Genomic DNA, 21,303 nt, shown 5'->3' with positions numbered 1-21,303 from the left:
TCTTAAGAACTAATTCATGCAAAATTTTATTAATGCATTTATTCTCAGATGATGTATATTCACTCCACTTAATCCAAGTAGAGTTGAATTATTGTCATGAATTTATCATTGAAATCATGCATTTATTCTTATGAACTAATCCATGCAAAATTTTATTCATGCATTTATTCTCAGATGAATTTATCATTGAAATCATGCATTTATTCTTATGAACTAATCCATGCAAAGTTTTATTCATGCATTTATTCTCAAGTGATGTATACTCACTCCACTTAATGCAAGTAGAGTTGAATTATTGTCATGAATTTATCATTGAAATCATGCATTTATTCTTATGAAATAATCCATGCAAAATTTTATTCATGCATTTATTCTCAGTTGATGTATATTCACTCCATTTAATCCAAGTAGAATTGAATTATTGTCAAGAATTTATCAATGAAAGCATGCATTTATTCTTATGAACTAATCCATGCAAAATTTTATTCATGCATTTATTCTCAGATGATGTACATTCACTCCACTTAATCCAAGTAGAGTTGAATTATTGTCATGAATTTATCATTGAAATCATGCATTTATTCTTAAGAACTAATCCATGCTAAATTTTGTTCATGCATTTATTCTCAGATGATGTACATTCACTCCACTTAATCCAAGTAGAGTTGAATTATTGTCATAAATTTATCATTTAAAGCATGCATTTATTCTTATGAACTAATCCATGCAAAGTTTTATTCATGCATTTATTCTCAAGTGATTTATACTCACTCCACTTAATCCAAGTAGAGTTGAATTATTGTAATGAATTTATCATTGAAAGCATGCGCTTATTCTTATGAACTAATCCATGCAAAGTTTTTTTCATGCATTTATTCTCAAGTGATGTATATTCACTCCACTTAATCCAAGTAGAGTTGATTTATTCTTAAATATTGTCATTTAAAGCATTCATTTATTCTTATAAACTATCCATGCAACTGCTCTACTGAATTAACTAGGAGGGTATGTTAGCGCGGACCACCACCCCAGCTCCCCCGTCAGATCGATACAGAGGTCGATAACAGACTGACTGGTGTGACTCACGAGAGCGTCTTATATAGCGGCTAATGTCGGCAAATGTCGGCTACTGTCGGCTACTCATCTCTTGCGTCTGATTGGTCGACGCCGAGTGTTTGTTAAGTCATGCGTATCGAGAACGTTTTCAACCGAATTGAAATTTTTCCTATACAACATTAGAATTTTAAACAAAAATCACTCATTGTTTTATAATAAATAATTGTTTATATGGTATTATAAACATTATAATTAATATACTACATTTTTAAAATTAAGATAATTTTATAATTGATAATTTATAAACAATAAATGCATTTCAATACAAATTAAATAATAATAAACAAAGAAAATAATTGTAATTTATTACAAATTATTTTCATTTTTAAAACATTATATTTTTATTTCTTTGGTGAGATCATTTTTAATATATTGCTAGATATTTAACTTTATAGATTATTCGAGAGCTGTACTTAAATTTTTATTATTTTCATTATTTTTTGGTAAACACAATCTTAATTTATTTTACTATATAGACAATCGTAATGTATTTATTTAAATATGTATTTTCATTCTTTTTTAACTTATTTTCAATTTATTGATAAATATTATTTGTTTATTTATTTATTTATATGGAGAAATATATATAAAATTCTCGATGTGTTTTATATATAATTGTGTTGTTTTTTATTATAAAATTTATAAATATATTTTTTTGTTGATATAATATTAATGTATTTTTTTATATACTTGTTCGATTTTTATTTTTTATAAAAATTATTCCCCTTTATAAATTTTTCCAATTAATTAATATTTTCTAAATTTATTTAATTATGAAATTTTAATTAGATATTAAACTATCAAAGAAATATTCAAACATTGTATAGGAAAATTTTCAATTCAGTTGAGAAAGTTCTCGATACGCATGATTTAACATACCCTCGACGTCGACCAATCAGACGCAAGGGATGAGTCGCCGCCATTAGACGCCGCATGAGTCAGTCTGTTATCGACCGCCTCATCGACCGGACGAGTGGGGTGGTGGTCCGCACCACCATACCTTCCAAGTTAATTCGGTGGTGTAGTTCGGTTTAGTGTAGTGACTCGTGTGTTCAATTAGTGTTGTGATCAGTGCCCTATTGGATATACTGGATACAACCATGGATTGCAAGGTAGATGCCTTTTTGTTACAAATCAATGTTGTTCTTTTATTGTAATTATATTTTGAAATTATTTTATACCAATTCCTATCTAGAAATATAAATTTAGTTAATTCTACTGTAATTTAAATACAATAATCACTATAAATATTTTTATAATGTCTGTTATATAAGTAATAATTAAAATATTAAAATAATTTATATTAATTTTAATTAAAATTATTGGGAAATAAACGCTTAACAATTAAGAAAATAATTCAAACAGACCGACACCATAATTAAGAATAAGATATAGAGTAACTAGTTATTGTTTTTATAATTACAGAAGTCGCTAGTAATATAAATAAATCATCAATTCTTAATGTTTTAGCCATTGAAAAAGCAGTTGAATGGTTAATAACAATTAAAATAATAAATGATGCATTCATAAATCTTTGCATGGAATAGTTTATAAGAAAAAATGCATGCATTAAATGATAGAAATTGAGAATAAATCAACTCTACATGGATTAAGTGGAGTATCAATCCTTTAAAAATAAATGCATGGATAAAACTTTGCATGAATAGTTTATAAGAATATATGCATGCTTTAAATGACAGAATTTCAAAATAAATCAACTCTACTTGGAATAAGTAGAGTATTGATCAATTAAAAATGAATGGATAAAACTTTGCATGGATAAGTATAGCATCGATTAGTTAATAAGAATAAATGCATGGTATCATATTTACATTATCATATTTGGACTTTTTAATGGTTCTTTCTCTGGTTAAAACATTGAGAGAAGATTTTTTGTTCTTTTCTTCGTTGATCGTCAAAACCTGCTCACACCTGGACCATGATGACCCAACCTAATATTGGAAAGACGATAAGGCAACAGGGAAAGGGCATTAAAGGTAATAATTCATAATTTTAATTATCAATGAAACTATATTAATTGAAGGTTTTTGATTAATTTCAGGTAGGTCCAGAACGAGACTAGTTAACCTGGCAACTGGCAACGCAAAGTAAGTTTATTGAACATATTTATTTTAAGTCCAAATCTGCTTGCATCATGATCTTTTGATTTATATATAAATATGTTTTTGAAAAATGTAAGAAAGATATCTTTTATGATTTTCAGGAATGGTTTATTTTTATTTTCTTTGTCCAATCTAATCAGACATTTTTTTCAGCTCAAATAAATTAATGATACAGTTTTGTTAAATGTTTGTTTGGTATGATTTTCAGGAGTATTCTATTCATTTATATGCCTTTTAAATAATACTAATTCAGCTTAAATAAATTAAAGAAAATTTAGTTTGTTTTATTTTCATCACCTTTATTGAACAAAATCCCTAGTCTACAAATTCCCTTTTTGTTCCCCATCTTATTGACCAACAAATTCTCTTCTGTTCGTCATATTATTGACCAACAAGTTCCCTTTTGTTCGTCAAATTATTGGCCAATAAGTTTCCTTCTGGTTCGTCACATTATTGGCCTTTTTGTTCATTTTTTAATTATATTTTTATTTGCAGGAATTCATAATAACTAATAATTTTAATTTATTTACAGATAATGGAGTATTTAGATTTTAGTAAATTGTAACTTAGTGTAGGGCTGCATTTACTCAGCGAAGATTAGCATTTTTGAATTGAATAGTTTTCGCCATAAATGCAGCGACAAGCTCGCGTACAAATTACTAACCTAAAATTGTATTTTTAAATTGTAAGGCTTGTCATAGGATTTTCATAATTGTACTTCTACTGCAGAAATACAATTTTGAATTATGTCCTATCTGATGACGCACGAAATGCAGAAACAAGCGGGAATAGAATATATTTATTTTCTATTTCCCTTGATTTATCATAAAAACGAATATAATTTTGGGTATTTTACAATATTATATATTTAAAACTTTTACCTTTGATGATGAATAAGAATAATTAATTCTAAACTTCAAAATATAATAGGGAATTTTGTATTCCCCAATGTCAAAACCGACAAAACAAACTTATAGGTTATGTTATTGTTATATTTGTTATCAAAAAATGGATCGTATTAAATACTCCAGCCCGTTACTTTTGGAAAATGAAAACACATTAATTTGTGACTGGAATGTGCGTTTATACGATGGCGAACAAAAAACAAACTTCGAAGGTGGTGAACTAATAATAACTACACACAGGATATTATGGGGTCGGCCCGGTGTCATCGCCAAAGGGCAAACTTGCCTTGCCTTAAATCTCAATCTTGTGGTGTACTTTGAGGAGGATTCGCCTGGCATGTTCAATCTTACAAGGTCGAGAAAAATAAGTATCTATTTGAGTGATCCGGAACAGGGTAATTGTGTAATTTAAATTAAGTTTATATTAATACTTTTATTAATTTTCATAGATAACACAAATGGTCCACAATCCAGAAGCATTTACAACTTCATTAAGTTATCGTTCCGCGAAGGTTACCACACTGATGTCATAGGCACACTCAATGATGTTTTACAGAAAAAATATTGGGTAACTCAGACGCCACAGGTAACTGCAACAAAATCACTGCCACAAATAAAACTTAGAACGGGAATAGTAGGTATTGAGAGAAGTCTGCAGGAGAAACAAAAGGCGACTGATGAGAGCATCAACATAGCATTTCAAGACCTAAGCAAACTGATGACAATGGCTAAGGATATGGTACGAATAAGCAGGCAAATATCTACTAAGATTAAAGAGAAACAAGGCGATATTACTGAGGATGAAACAGTCAGATTCAAGTCGTACTTGATGAGTTTAGGTATTGATGATCCAGTAACAAGAGATTCATACAAATCAGACAATCAATACTACAAAAGTCTCGCAAAACAAATATGCGATTTCATGCAGCAGCATGTTGAAGATGTGGGCGGAATGATGGCTATGACTGATGTTTTTTGCCGACTGAACAGAGCAAGAGGTTTAGAATTGCTGTCCCCTGAAGATGTTTTAAACGCGTGTAAACTCATGGACAGTTTAGGCCTACCGCTGAAATTGTATCAGTTTAATTCTGGCGTTATGGTCTTACAAACGAGTAATTTGGATAACGAAACTGTTGCCGATGCCACTGCCGCCTTGGTAATTTTGTTTGTTTGGTTTGAGATGTTTTTTTGACTTGTCTCATTGCAGCTGGAAGAAAGGGAGTCGCTTTCGGCGGAGGAGTTGTCGCAGAGTTTGGGCATATCTGTCACGTTGGCTAAAGAGAGGTTGTTGACCACTGAGAGATTTGGAAAATGTTGTAGAGATGATTCCATACAAGGTATCAGGTTTTATCCTAATTTGTTTTTAACCAGAGAAGAATAATAGTATTATGTAATATAAGATGTTAATATATGCACGTTTTAATTATAATATGAGTTTTATTCACCCTGTATATTATTCCTCGAACAATTTTGAAAAAATGAGATGTATTATATGTTGGAAAGATATGTTGTTATATTCGTATAGATGGCGCCACTTGATACAGAGCCTCACGCAGATTTCGAAATAGCCGGAAAATTAACTGTAGGACTCTTACGATAGATGGCCACCCCGGCATCAACTGTCACATTTCATTTTCGCTCGCATGTAAACAAAGACGGATGTCGCGACCGAAGAAGACTGCGTGAACTCGCGAAAAACCCAAACAAACCTGCCCAGCCACAACAAAAAAATCGGCCACTGCGTTTTCCGCGTCCACGTGTTCCGGTGCGGGTGCGAAAATCCGAGACGCGTTCGCAAAATCGTCTTGTTATAACCTCAATGCGTTGTTTGTGTGCGGCCAGTTAATTAAACAAACACGAAATGGGCAAGGCGGAACAAATAAACGACAACGTGCCGGGACTGTCGCCCCAGAATGAGGCCAGCAAACTCCTGGAACAGGCACTAATGCAGATGGACGGCATAATATCAGGTGGGTTCCTGGATCGCATTCCCCTTTAACTTTATCGTCTTATCAGTTTGTCAGGAGTCGAATCAGGTTATTTGTGTTTACGTTTGTCGTAGGCAGTTGTATACCTTGTACTTTTAACTGAAAAAACTGTGTTAATGTTTTTATTTAATATGCGCAAATAACAACAATAAAACGGGCACGAAACGGATGCGTTATGCATGTTGTCATTCATTATTTATCCAATCACATTCGTGTGCAATCAAATTTGCATTATCATTGTAAAACATAAATGTTTTTTTACTGTTAGTTTTTGTTAGGACAAGTTGTTTTTTATGTGTTTCGATTGTTTGATTAAAACTTTCTACAAACAAGTTTTTTATTAAAATTGAAAGTTTAAATTGGGAACATTGTTAAATTATTTGAGAAACTAAAAACTAATTTATGCTCCAGTAACATAAAATAATTTTAACGTGTTTTTAATTTAATAATAATAATAATTAGTCACACCACTTTATAGTATTAGTAATTAGCAATTGTTCTCTTATATAGATAATAATTTCCGGAATTTTAATGTTCACTTTCATTCATAACAATCTAAATGTGGGCAGGTAGTAAAGAAAGTGAAATTTTAAACACTCACGATCCTCTGTAATTTATTACAAATTAATATTTATAAACATGAATTTTATATAGTAAAGTCATAGTAAAAAGTACCACACAATATACATATGCATGCACGAGTGTTGCGCAGATTTCGGCGGCGGTCCGCAGCATCCGACGCCGGAGACGGCAACCGGCGGCGTCAGTAGGGCCGTAAACGCGACGCCGTCAACAGGTTGTCCGCCTGCCGAAGACGAAACACGCGACTTCCTCAATCGCCGGCGATTTGAACCAAATATAAAAATTGTATATTTTGTGAGTTTATTGAAAACTTTAATACAAAGTTTAACAGGTTTGGCGGTTGTAAAGGTTGGATTTTAAAAAGGAATCGGGAAGTTGAAGTTTTCTTGAAAGTTTGTGTTGGCATAAAATAAATGGATGTGTGTTTCTAGTGTGGCAACGTCTGAATTACTTTAATGGAACTAAGTTTTATGTTCATTTATAGATCTTGGAGATGAATATTATTCCTATTACATATAATTTACTACATACTTTTTATTATATATATATATATATATATATATAACATTAAAATATATTCTTATATAGCCGTTAATTAATATAAGATAAAACATGGATAAAGCAATTTGAGATAAATGATCTTTTAAACCCATTAACTGAATCTCGTTAAGATAAAAATATTCTAAATGAATACTTTAATTAATATGTAATAATAATAAAAAACAATGAATGCTTCAGATTACATTTAGAGCTTGAAAACTGAATTAATAATATTTTGATAAACTAGCTGGGATTTGTGGATTAAAAGCAATGAGAATATAGTCGGAAATTCTTTCATCTCAATTTTATAGTTCCAACTGGAATCCATAATAAAAACACGGATAAAATATGTTTATTTGCGATAAGATAAGTACACTCAACGTGAACACACTCCTCGTCACACAACTAGCATACTAAAAATGTAATAAGTGATTTAGGTGTTCGTGCGAAAATTGGCGTTCCACAATAATTTAACCTACATGGTATATACATCAATATAAATATTATGGAGTCAGGTAAATCGTTTATTCCATTTCGCAAGCAGCTAATCCCTCTTCCATTTAGGCATTAATTGTTGAATGCACAAAACATTCAAGAGCACATAATTTATGTTATTCGTTAACAATTAGCGGCGATTTGCATTTAAAACGAAAGCTTATTATGAATTCTGTTTGCTGTATTTTAACTGTGACCCATTTTCCTAACTCACCTAAATGTGGCACGTAAATCCATTTCGATGTATTAATATTTCTGCATTTCACAAACTAGAAACTAACGTAGTTCACCGTAAATAATATTGTGAACACATTTCTGATTTCGTTTTGTTCGTCGTTCCCGCATTTCCATTACCACTTCTTTCGTAAATTAATTATGAACCAATTAAAAAATTAATTCCCCATTTGAAATTCGAGATAATTCACTGAGTGTCATCGAAAAAACGTCGCGCTTTCAAACGCGAAATTTTATTAAGTCCCTCGACGAGCTTCCATTATTTCTTTCATGTCTGATTTAGCGAAACTCGATTCCGCATAAATTGACTGTGATTGCAACAATTGTTCGAACAATACAAATCAAAAGGTAGAATTGAAATTTTAAAGAGGCTTTTGAATTTAAAATGCGATTATAGATGTGCACAATCTACAACCTGAATGGTTGATATACTTCATAAATTTTTGTTTGGAACTGAGTTTACCTCAATTATGATTGAGGACTTTTCAATTAGGAATAAAACGTTCTTAAGAAAACAAACCTGAAATGAGTTTGAAAAGCTACGTAAAGAAAATGAAAAAAAAATGATCTTAATTACAAAGTTTAATGTAAGGGGATCTTTGTAAGTCTTATAAGATAAAGTTACTTATTTACTAGACGCAATTTGCTATTGTTATGCTTGTTTTTAATTAACTTTTTTCTATTTTATAAAACAAGTTATATACAGAGTATCCCAAATTAATAGTCTTAGGCTGTTGCCAAGTATCTGATTTAGAAACAGAGAGATAAAAACTCCCTTAAGTGTATGCCAAATATGTCAAAAAAATATATCAAGTTATCTGTAATTCAATAAATGAATTTGGCTTTAAAGTGTTAGAAAAAGTCCATCTTTTCAAAATTAATTAATTGGTTTTACATTAAATTATCTTTAACTAGCCAGACATCAATATTTCTGATTAATTTCCGGTTATTTATTTTTTTAACAAATGGTAAAATATATTTCTTTAAAATTTCGAGATATGTGCAAGTTAACATAAATTTAGTTTTAAAGCGTTAGAAAAAATTATGCGTTTCAAAATTAATTTGTTTATTTTTTTAAAAAAGGGTAAATATTTCTTCAAAATTATTTTATCTTATAAATATATCTTATAGATATTTAATATTATCGTTTACGAAACCTACGTAAAATAATATTAATATTTTTATATATATTATGGATCTCCACTTTAAGAAAAAAATGAGCTCTAAACATTTAATTCAGTTTTTCTCTCTCTGCTCTAAGAATATACATAAGAGTTAAATACAACTAATTTGGTACATCATATGTAGAGTCCATAAAGTCGAGTTAATCAAGTTTTATTATATAATATCGATTGCACACATAAATTAAAAAATTAATTCAGATATGCATATGGAGATTTAATAGTGCACTTATTCCAATCCACGATGATAAATGAGTTGTTGAGTGGCCCGAGGGGATTAACGGGAACGGCCGTGACTGTAACTTTTATCTCTCCCTTTGGAGGCAATAAAACTGCCACGATCGTAAAGTGTTCCTTGCACCGGAAAACCCGTTAACGAAAATCTCGATTTTTCGTTAATAATATTTCATTAAAAAACCTTAAAAGTGTAGTTCACGTTTATTAATAACAGGAATTCACTTAATTACGGCGGTAATTAATTCCTGACTAGTTTGCGAACGGCAATTAAAAATTCCAAATTTGAACAATTGATTTACGGGGACTTGTTTTACATTTTAATCGCCAATTTGCCGCAACACGCTAATTTTCATTGTCTCCGACGTTCTTTGTCTTATTCTACTAGCGCCCCGCATGTTTCTATTTGGTTTTTGTGCATTAACATAAACCGAAACAATGGAGAAAAATCCTATAAAGGGCAATAAAAACTCCACAAAACGAATGCAATGTTTAATCCGTATAAACAAAAAGCGTTTTGTTTTGGGATTTTTACGTTCTGGCCAAATGAACGCAGTGTTTTCGTGGTGATTTATTAGGGAAAGTCAACGTTTTTGATACACACAAAGCGCGTTACTCAAAACCGCATTATTCGTTCCTGATATTCCCAATATCCGGAAACCGACGATCGTTTATATGCGCATATTAAAACGGATCGAAACGCGTGTATGCGGTCGGTTTAATAAAATTCGACATATTGACTTTGAGTCGACGTAAGAAAAACGAGAAGTTTTCGAATTTTGAAATGCTTAAATTGAATTGAACTCTGTTTTATTTTACTTACAGTATGGCAGAAATGCTAAAACCAATGGTGGCTCACAAATAAACATTGATGATCAGTGCTTTTGTTATAAAAATCTTTTATACCAAATATCTTCTGTACGTTTAGAAAATTAAAGGCATGGCTAACCAAATAATTTAATTATTAATTGTACGTGAAGTACAGTTCATGATTAATATATTCCTTTCTAAATACCCCCAAAGATGTTCTTTAGGATTTAGATCTAGTGATTGTGAAGGCCATGGCAAAACTTGTACTTTTTCTTGTTCGAACTAGTCTTTTATGTACTTGAAAACATGCTTGGAATCGTAGTCCTGTTGAAACAATCATTTTAGTGGCATATTATCCTTATGCCCCCTCCGTTGCCCCTACTGTTGGTAATTTGTATTTCTTATGAAACCATTTGCCTATTGGACGCTTTACAAACATCTTGTCATCATTTCCAAATAAATTAAACTAACTTTCATTGCTAAATAACATCAATTCCTACTTTTCGTCCATAAAATCATTTTCATATGTGAAGCAATGCCTCACCTGCCTTCTCTGAGTATCCACCACTGCTTAAAACTAAGAAATTCTTGAACATTTTATGAGTTCAACTTACGTGGTTTTATCGCCTCTATTGCAGTCATACATTAATTAAAAGTTTTATGCGAAAGACTCACACTCCGTTCAGTCATCAACCACTGAAAAAGCTTGAATTCAATCGTAAATCTGAACAATAAAGCTCCTTAGCAGTTATAACGAGGCGAATTGTTAATACGCACAATTTCTAGCTCGTTAATACGTCAATTAACGGTATGATTTGAAAAAGCTCAGCTTATCCAGTCTGGTCGTCCATTGTCTCCAATTTCCATTTGTTCGTAAGGTTTCCCTGTTACGTACGGGAAATAAATCAACTTCGTCCAGATTTTTACTTGTCAATTATCAGCATTTTTTGCTGGTCGTAATCCTGTTACAAATCTACCAATAATGAATGTAAATGTGTGAATTTTCAGGGGGCGAAAAAAATTGTTCGCATACGTCCAGATAATTAACGGACTGAAGTTAAATCGCATTTGTCATAGCAGGGTGTTGCCGGGAATCCATCAAAATTATTTATAGTGGTCGACAACAAATGGCGGAAATACTATAATAAATAATTCAGTTGTTTTCACAATGTAACAAACTTTATATATGTTTTATTTTAGAAATAAATGTGTGTAAGCTGAATTTTCTGGATTAAATAAATTTAAAAATGTTTTATTTGAACATTTGCACCTCTAGATGGTCAGTATTTATTTATTTATTTTACTTACAGTGGTGGTCATAATTATAGTAATTTATTATTATTATTATTATTATTATTATTATTATTATTATTATTATTATTATTATTATTATTATTATTATTATTATTATTATTATTAAAATATACTCAGCGACAAAGAAATTGCAACACCAAGAAGGGGATGTTCCAATTTAATATTGGTTTGGTAAAAAATGTATGTTATAGGAAAGAGTAAACGATTAAAATTTGGTAATGTTTAGTATAAGTTTTCTCATGTAAATTTATTTTTTCCCTCAATTAATTTCTTTGTCACTTATTATATATTAAATTGACTTCTGTACTTCCCCCTACCGAAGTTCGTGGTCTCCCATTAACACAGAAACATTTCCCAAAGCCAATCACAACTAATTTTCAAGAAAACTTCAGTTCACATAACCAATAACAAGTCACTAAAAGTCCTTCAAAACTAGGACAAACATCCAAAACTAGAAATTATCTTGTTCTCGCCCGAAAGTAAGGTGTCGTGTCTGCGGAGCATTGGGAACCGTGAAATGGGGTGTGAAGTGTTGCGGGCCGTCGCGTCGTTCGGTCACATTCCCCGAGGAACGAAACCCGATCGGATGATGTGAAAAGTCCAGGAGCCCGCACTTATGACGCGCTGGTGGTGGCTCAATATGTGCCATTCGGCCCATCTAAGGGACCAACAGCACAACCACCATGTCAGTAAGTAATTCAACCGCATAACATCGTCAGTTTTTAGTAAATACACAACATAGTTGTGTGGCAAGGGATAGTTTAAATCCGGGGAGGTTTTCCTGTCCTGTACGTTAAACCGTCGGTTTCAATAACTCATCCCGGACAGGTGTCTGAACTCGGTAGATTAAGATTTCATTTCGGCTGACGTATTGTTTCCAATATGGTCCGTTTGACGTGGAATCGAATAACGGAGAACGTTCGTCCGTGTCTTCCCGTCTGTGGCTATCGATTCCTTCCGGATACGTCAACTTGAAGCCCTTACCGTCTGTGTTATTAATATAATCGTGGCTTAAAACTTTTTAATCACTGCAATGCGTCCAGAATGCTATTTGTTCCTGTAAACCCGCATGTTATGGTGGCAACATCAGTTTCCTTAAACCGTATTGACACTTCCTTGCCCTATTCACAAATTATTAACCCACCCCAATTTGCTTCCCGACGCCAGACGTATATTGAAATTTACCGTCCCGAAATCTGCGAGACGTGTGCAAACGTTGTGTAATCAATTTACCGAAAGTGGAAGACGCATCCAATTTAATTAAGCCTATTCGATTTGATTACGTTTGCTTTATGACCGTTGATGCAGCTGTAATTCAACGGACTATGTGCTTAGATGCGATTGTATTTATTGCCCGGGTGCAGTTGTGTTTGCACTTCCGCCCCGAATTTATGGCCCCACCAATTTCAGTCTGGAAGGTTAAGAACTAATAAAATTTTAATTGTTCGTTTTGTTTTGTTGCAGGCAACAGCGGCTCGTTGTCGGCCCACTCTCCGGACTACGGTTTCGGGTCGTCGCCGCCCGGAGTGCGGGAGGCGGCCCAAAACCTGGTGGCCGCCATACAGAACACGGCGGCGCCTCCGCCGCCCGATCCGGCCGTCGCCAAAATCATTCTGCACTGGATACAAGAGGTGCGATTCTATCTGTTTAATAAATCATTAATATTATCGGGGTTGAAAATCCCTTAGCTGTGCATTTTGGTTAATGTATATTTAGGACCACTAATTTGTGGTTGTGATTATACTCTGTTCCAAGAAATTAACGCACCACACCAATAATAATTAATTATTAATATTTTCTTTCAACGGAAACATCTTCTGTTCATACTCTGGTACAAATTTGCCCAAATTTTGAGTAGAAGACGTTCCACATCCTGGATGGTTATGATGGTCCCTTAACGAATACCCCATTTATGTTCTATTGGGATCATTTCTGGATTACTAGGTGATCAGGCTATAGTAATAATCCAGTTGGCAAGATATTATTAACTGTTAATTTCCTGGAGCAGTGTATGTTTATCAACGAAAACTCTTTGCTTCATCGATAAGGGATTAAAACATTATTGATCATGAGCCTGGAACCTTTTAGAGCGTCGACTCGACTAATCCTTACCGTGCATATTTTTGCACGACAGCCCTGCAAAATTTAATTAATGTAGGTTACCTAGAAAAATAAAAATAGTGCTTGGAAAGTTGAATGTGTAAACTACGCGGATGGCATCAGCTTCATTATCATATTAACAGGGCCATTTCATAATTGTTAATTATTTATATTTTAATTTAACGGGAGGTGTTTGCGAACCGTTTTTAATTAAAATTATGCGGCTAATTGACTATATTCTACCAACCGTTTACTGTGTTCGAAGAAGGTCGGCACAGTCTTGGATTTTACATGTTCCCAACGTGAATTCAATTTCGAATTTAATTTATTTAATGCCCAACAACGGAAAACAATTTACGGAACCATTCTTCTGATGCCGGATTATTATTTTAGTTATATACAAGGAAATAAAAGGAAACAGGAACAGACTCCCCACATTGTTACGGTGCCATTAATGAAAGTGGAACGATAAGTATGTTTGCTGAAAAAGAATCGCAATAATTGGTTTGTAGTTGTGGGAACGTTTTCGACTTCACTGCATATAAAACGCCGCAAACCAGACGCTGACGTTTCATCATTCCTGAATTAATGAATTTCATATTGCTTTTATATGTATACTTGTAACTGAATCATTTTTAAAAGGAGACGTTTCGGCAATTTGTTAAATTGCTTTGAATATCTTCTGGTTGTCTACTTACAGACATTGAAAGGACGAAGGGTTCTACATGTTTAGTAGTTTGATTATCCGCAGAATGTCCAGAATTTTATTATATATGAAAATATCCTAGACATATTTCATTTCTAGAAATCAAAACTATAGGTGTTTCAATAGAAATCCAAAAGACTGTTTAAGATTAATTAATAATTCAGCACCTCAGACATGTTTTTTATTCAGAAATACAAAGGAGTAATTATCTAAATAAAAAAATTTCAGTAATAATGAAATCGAAGGGAGTCACTCACCTTGATAGAAAATCAATCGTCATGTTGTAAAATGTATTTATAAAAGGGACAAATCCTCGGTATACTTCATTTCAAGAAATCGAAAGTGAAGTAAGCACCTTAGACATGTTTTTTATTCAGAAATACAAAGGACTAATTATTTAAATAAAAAAATTCCAGTAATAATGAAATCGAAGGGAGTCATTCACCTTGATAGAAAATCAATCGCCATGTTGTAAAATATATTTATAAAAGGAACAAATCCTTGGTATACTTCATTTCAAGAAATCGAAAGGATTTAATCGAATTGATGAGAAACCAGATGAAATATTTAAACAGTAATTATAAAAGCAGAGCATCCTTGACTTATTTTTTAATCTAGAAATCCAAAACATTAACTGCCTCGAGGAAAGATCAAAAAATACTTCTGGGATGTTACTATAAAAGGGAACATCTTTACCATGTTTCTTTCTAGAAATTAAAGGGACTAATTGTCTCGATAAAAAATTAACAAAACATCTAAAATGTTACAATAAAATAAAAAAATCCCAGTCATGTTTCTTTTCTGGAAATCGAAGGGACTTATTACCTTGATAGAAAATCAAAAGACGTGTTTAGGATGTAGTTATAAAAGGGACAAATCTTAGGTATACTTCATTTTAAGAAATCGAAAGTATTAATTGAATTGATAAGTAACAAGAAGAAATATTTCAACAGTAATTGTAAAATGAAGGCATCCTTAATTTATTTTTTTATCCAGAAATCCAAGGAAAGATCAAACAATGTTTCTGAGATGTTACTATATAAGGGAACATCCTTACCATGTTTCATTCTAGAAATTAAACGACCTATTTTTCTCGATAGAAAATTAATAAAACATTAAAATTTTATAATAAAATAAAAAAATCCCAGTCATGTTTATTTTCTGGAAATCGAAAGGACTCATTACCTTGATAGGAAATCAAAAGACGTGTTTAAGATGTATTTATAAAAGGGAGAAATCTTAGGTATACTTCATTTTAAGAAATCGAAAGTATTAATTGAATTGATAAGTAACAAGAAGAAATATTTCAACAGTAATTATAAAATGAAAGCATCCTTAATTTATTTTTTATCTAGAAATCCAAAGCATTAACTGCCCCGAGGAAATATCAAAAAATATTTCTGAGATGTTACTATAAAAAGGAACATTCTTACCATCTTTCATTTTTAGAAATTAAAGGGACTAATTGTCTCGATAGAAAATTAACAAAACGTCTAAAATTTTATGTTAAAATAAAAAAATTCCAGTCATGTTTCTTTTCTGGAAATCGAAGGGACTCATTACCTTGATAGAAAATCAAAAGACGTGTGTAGGATGTATTTATAAAAGGGACAAATCTTAGGTATACTTCATTTTAAGAAATCGAAAGAAAGAATTGAATTGATAAGAAACAAGATGAAATATTTCAACAGTAATTATAAAATGAAAGCATCCTTAATTTATTTTTTATCTAGATATCCAAAGCATTAACTGCCCTGAGGAAAGATCAAAAAATATTTCTGGTATGTTACTATAAAAGGGAACATCCTAATCATGTTTTTTTTTAGAAATTAAAGGGACTAATTTTCTCAATGTTTTAATGTTCTTATATAAATGAGAAATGGTTTTCAAGTGACCGAAGAGATTAATTGAATTGATGACAAACCAAAAGACATGTAAGAATGTTATTATAAAAAGACACTTTCTATGTTGAAATCAAGTGGATTAATTACCTTGATGGATCACCAAAAGGCATATCTTCCATGTTATTAGGAAAAGGAAACATCCTAGACATGTGTCTCCCCCAAAAATCGAAGGGATTAACCGGCTCGATGGCACACCAAAAGAGATTATCAACCCGATCCGTTCCTAAGCCGATCGTGGCTAATGGCGCGTCATGAGTGGTCGCGACAATATTGAAAATATGTCCATAATTCAAGAGGGTCGCGCATTCTGGCGGCCCATTGTCGCCGATAATTGAGCGTGCATTTTTCATGTGCGTGCCGACCGAGCCGGGGCTGACGAACAATGCGGAAAAATGCGAGCACCTGTTTACACAGTCGAACCGCCCCCGATGTCAAAGCGTTATCAGCAGACGCAGGAACGTCCCGCCGATTAAACGTTAAATCGGGCGCGAAGAGGGTGCTGACTCGGTGCTTACTCCGCAATGTTTGTACGCTACCTACATTATAAAGGTTGTACGTTAACGGCGTTTTTTTAAACGTGAAATTTAATGGGTAACTTGTTGCAAATATTTAACCCAATTACAGATGAGAAAACTGCCCAATAAGTTCAGTGGTTTTGATTTAATTCTGGTCTGTCACACCGATTGTATTGTTGGCAGGACAATGACTAATTGGATTTGGATTATTCGAAGTGAAGTGTGTGTGCGCTTGTCAAAGGATTATATTGACAATCCACAATAATCAGCCCTTCTAAAACCAAGACTGAAACCAACTGGACTGAACTAGATAATTTCCATTCAACAAGCTGAATTAGTATACGTAATACGGAATCTGTGATGTGAAGTCTGACAGACTGCATGAAGAATATTTAATGTCTCATCTGTCTGTGATAATTATTCTAACCAGTTGAATTTATAATATAAACATGGATGGTAATTAAGAGAAGTGATCCATGCAATTCCCTTGAAAAATTCAATAGAACGTCGAGATAAACCCGGTTTTATAATGGAGACAATATCTTGCGGCTGGTCCAGAACAGATGGTGTCGCGTAATCAATTACACGCGAGGACTTGCCGTTGTTGTGTGTGTGCGTGAAGTTTGTGCCGAACGGCCGGAAATTAAACCGAGACATTTCTCCACAGATGAATGACGCGTCTTCGGAACAATCGATTTTCCCTTTATGTACGCGTCTTGTTTTGCATGAGCATTTGTAGCGTTTTACGTAGAATCGATGGAGTGTGTCCCCGTTTCTAAATAAGACAAACGCTTTCTTTCCACCTTCGATTTATGTCGCCATTTTTAACCCCCTCCTGCATTTCCCGTAGATTGATGACGGTTCCGTTAAATTGTTCCATCTATTTTTCAATCCCACAATTTGTCCATTTCCATTTCTACCTCTTTTTGGGACTCTATGAAATTTTTAAGGATCTTGTTTTTCTGTCGAATTGAGCTGTGTCATTTTAGTGTGGACCTTCTTAATATACTCTGTAACAAAGAAATTGCAACACCAAGAAGAGGATGTTCAAATTTAATATTTTGAGTTAGTAATGTTTGGTATAGGCTTTCTCATGTGAAAATTTTTTACCACAATTCAAATAAATTTTGTTATTTCTTTTTTTTTTTTGGTTTGGTTGGATGCAATATCGATGTTTAGTAATGCTAAAATGCCTGGAGCCCAAGTAGGTAAAATTTATTGCCAATGAAGTTAATTTGAAATAGACCGAATTATTGGTCTACTGGAGGCGGTTTTTTCATTTCGACAAATCGGTAATCGCACTAACAGAAATCCAACTACTGTTGACATGTTGTCAAGCGTATTTTTATAGTACCCAAAATCGGAGAAGAGAAGACACCGGACATCGAAGGGACACGGATGTGGTTCAAGATTATTTGTACTGCAGCATTATCGGCCCCATCTTTTGCTACCCAGAGGTAGGAAGTACCTACTGCTGATCATCGAAGACAACGACTATAGTGGTGTAGAGAACGACAACATTCGATTATGGAATGGCATCCAGTTGTCTTCTCCAGAATCCCAATTCTGCCTGGGTGGACGTCGGGGAGAAATACGACAAACACATAATTAACTAAATTGTTAAAAATAATCTAAAATCTTTGATATTTTGTCTTTCTTTGATGTTTCGTTTACTCCTTGTTATAACACCCCCTTCTTGGGGGGTCACTGAGTATATGTTTCAACCCCACAATTTGTTCATTTCCATTTCTACCTCCTTTTGGAACATTATGAAATTTTTGAGGATCTTGTTTTCCTGTCGAGTTGAACTGAGGAGGCCCTACGTTGTCATTTCAGTGTGAACCCCCTTAATAATTAGTTAGGTTAGTTACTACGTTAATTATTGATATATTGTTTTTGAATTTTAATCGTTTACTCCTTGCTATAACACCCCCTTCTTGGGGGGTCACTGAGTATATTTTTCAACCCCACAATTTGTTCATTTCCATTTCTATCTCCTTTTGGAACACTATGAAATTTTTGAGGAACTTGTTTTCCTGTCGAATTGAACTGAGGAGGCCCTACGTTATCATTTCAGTGTGAACCCTCTTAATAATAAGTTAGGTTCGTTACTACGTTAATTATTGATATATTTTTGAATTTTAATCGTTTACTCCTTTCTATAACACCCCCTTCTTGGGGAGTCACTGAGTATATTTTTCAACCCCACAATTTGTTCATTTCCATTTCTATCTCCTTTTGGAACACTATGAAATTTTTGAGGATCTTGTTTTCCTGTCGAATTGAACTGAGGAGGCCCTACGTTATCATTTCAGTGTGAACCCCCTTAATAATAAGTTAGGTTCGTTACTACGTTAATTATTGATATATTTTTGAATTTTAATCGTTTACTCCTTTCTATAACACCCCCTTCTTGGGGGGTCACTGAGTATATTTTTCAACCCCACAATTTGTTCATTTCCATTTCTATCTTCTTTTGGAACACTATGAAATTTTTGAGGATCTTGTTTTCCTGTCGAATTGAACTGAGGAGGCCCTACGTTGTCATTTCAGTGTGAACCCCCTTAATAATAAGTTAGGTTCGTTACTACTTTAATTATTGATATTTTTTTGAATTTTAATCGTTTACTCCTTTCTATAACACCCCCTTCTTGGGGGTCACTGAGTATATTTTTCAACCCCACAATTTGTTCATTTCCATTTCTATCTCCTTTTGGAACACTATGAAATTTTTGAGGATCTTGTTTTCCTGTCGAATTGAACTGAGGAGGCCCTACGTTGTCATTTCAGTGTGAACCCCCTTAATAATAAGTTAGGTTCGTTACTACGTTAATTATTGATATTTTTTTGAATTTTAATCGTTTACTCCTTTCTATAACACCCCCTTCTTGGGGGTCACTGAGTATATTTTTCAACCCCACAATTTGTTCATTTCCATTTCTATCTCCTTTTGGAACACTATGAAATTTTTGAGGATCTTGTTTTCCTGTCGAATTGAACTGAGGAGGCCCTACGTTATCATTTCAGTGTGAACCCCCTTAATAATAAGTTAGGTTCGTTACTACGTTAATTATTGATATATTTTTGAATTTTAATCGTTTACTCCTTTCTATAACACCCCCTTCTTGGGGGGTCACTGAGTATATTTTTCAACCCCACAATTTGTTCATTTCCATTTCTATCTCCTTTTGGAACACTATGAAATTTTTGAGGATCTTGTTTTCCTGTCGAATTGAACTGAGGAGGCCCTACGTTGTCATTTCAGTGTGAACCCCCTTAATAATTAGTTAGGTTCGTTACTACATTAATTATTGATATATTGTTTTTGAATTTTAATCGTTTACTCCTTGCTATAACACCCCCTTCTTGGGGGGTCACTGAGTATATTTTTCAACCCCACAATTTGTTCATTTCTATTTCTATCTCCTTTTGGAACACTATGAAATTTTTGAGGATCTTGTTTTCCTGTCGAATTGAACTGAGGAGGCCCTACGTTGTCATTTCAATGTGAACCCCCTTAATAATTAGTTAGGTTCGTTACCACGTTAATTACAGATTATATTTATTGCCCAAGGAAGGAGTATTTTCTTAAAACAAGCGACTAATTAATTTTGTCGCCGTGTAAAATTAATTCATCCTCGTGGAACATTCGTTATCAATTTCGAAATTACCAACCTCCAACTTATTTATGGACATTGATTAAATGGCCGGTTACCTATTTTATTTATATAACTTCTATAAATAGACAAACGTATCGCGTTCAATTCTATATCTATAAGCCGAGGTGTTGCATCTAAAAATAAACGTCATTCCAATTATTTTTATTATCGAGTAAAAAACTTGAAATGTCGAAGAATGCAATTAGTTCGAGCATGTCCGAGGGAAAAAGTCCGGCACTCGAAACCGTTTCGGTTTCCGTTCATTTATTCATCCGGTTTCCGGTTCGGACCGTATAAAAGTATCCGATGCACACTGTTTTCCGTGCTGAAAAGCGATATATCGATTTTGTGTCGTGCAACAGTTTCACCGTGTTTCCCCTGTCTGTGTGTATTGGTATTAATGTCTGGGTATTTGGTTGAATTTCTCCGTTCATATTTTGTCGGGCAATGGGAAATTGCAAATAGCAAGGAGAAAGGAGCCAAAAAGAAAATATGATAATGGAAGTTCATTATAAGTTATTTGGCTGACTTGAGTGTACTGGAATTTTTTTATTAAATGTTGATTTTAGTAGAATAAAATTGTGATTAAATACACGTCTTTTTAGGTGGAGTGGATAATTTGATTTATTTCAAAATTCAGTATAACGACCAAAACTAGTTTTAATAATTAATGTAAAATTATACATAAGTTAAACTCAAAATTAAGGAATGAATAATAAACACATCATCCATAGTTCTCCAAGAGTTTTAGCAAGCTCTTTCAAATTTTGTGGTTGATTGGTCATTATTATAGCAACTTTACTACTATATTCTTATTCTATAAAATGTCACATATATTTTTGAGAAGTGAGCTGGACATAAATATAGCAACTAATTTTGAAAGGGTTTTTAATGACA

General features: G+C 33.0%; 2 protein-coding genes across 3 annotated transcripts; both read left to right on the top strand.

Moving 5' to 3' along the window:
• The first annotated feature begins 4,213 nt into the window (after positions 1-4,213).
• Positions 4,214-5,573, top strand: LOC109598106 (vacuolar protein-sorting-associated protein 36). The gene is made up of 3 exons (XM_020013941.2): positions 4,214-4,539; positions 4,594-5,300; positions 5,352-5,573. The coding sequence occupies exons 1-3, from the start codon at positions 4,248-4,250 to the stop codon at positions 5,523-5,525; spliced, it is 1,173 nt and encodes a 390-aa protein (XP_019869500.2). The 5' UTR covers positions 4,214-4,247; the 3' UTR covers positions 5,526-5,573.
• Positions 5,574-5,763: 190 nt separating this feature from the next.
• Positions 5,764-21,216, top strand: LOC109598110 (uncharacterized). Of its 2 annotated transcripts, none has more exons than XM_049970026.1 (3): positions 5,764-6,114; positions 12,987-13,153; positions 21,012-21,216. In XM_049970026.1, exons 1-3 carry the CDS (start codon positions 6,006-6,008, stop codon positions 21,027-21,029), a joined length of 294 nt encoding a protein of 97 aa, XP_049825983.1. In that variant the 5' UTR covers positions 5,764-6,005; the 3' UTR covers positions 21,030-21,216. The 2 variants fall into 2 exon arrangements, with proteins under 2 accessions (XP_049825983.1, XP_049825984.1); XM_049970027.1 differs by lacking the exon at positions 21,012-21,216 and adding an exon at positions 14,016-14,079.
• Positions 21,217-21,303: the final 87 nt, after the last annotated feature.

Source organism: Aethina tumida, chromosome 7 (assembly GCF_024364675.1).
Source record: "Aethina tumida isolate Nest 87 chromosome 7, icAetTumi1.1, whole genome shotgun sequence".
Classification (NCBI taxonomy): domain Eukaryota; kingdom Metazoa; phylum Arthropoda; class Insecta; order Coleoptera; family Nitidulidae; genus Aethina; species Aethina tumida.
Note: the sequence above shows the minus strand (reverse complement) of the source record. Positions and strands in the feature narration are given on the sequence as shown.

Excerpts from the sequence above, each read along its gene's own strand:
- LOC109598106 (XM_020013941.2), top strand. The coding sequence starts at position 4,248 with ATGGATCGTATTAAATACTCCAGCCCGTTACTTTTGGAAAATGAAAAC. Across the intron at positions 4,540-4,593 it reads TTTGAGTGATCCGGAACAGG|ATAACACAAATGGTCCACAA; the intron begins GTAATTGTGTAA and ends TAATTTTCATAG. Across the intron at positions 5,301-5,351 it reads CCGATGCCACTGCCGCCTTG|CTGGAAGAAAGGGAGTCGCT; the intron begins GTAATTTTGTTT and ends GTCTCATTGCAG.
- LOC109598110 (XM_049970026.1), top strand. The coding sequence starts at position 6,006 with ATGGGCAAGGCGGAACAAATAAACGACAACGTGCCGGGACTGTCGCCC. Across the intron at positions 6,115-12,986 it reads GATGGACGGCATAATATCAG|GCAACAGCGGCTCGTTGTCG; the intron begins GTGGGTTCCTGG and ends GTTTTGTTGCAG.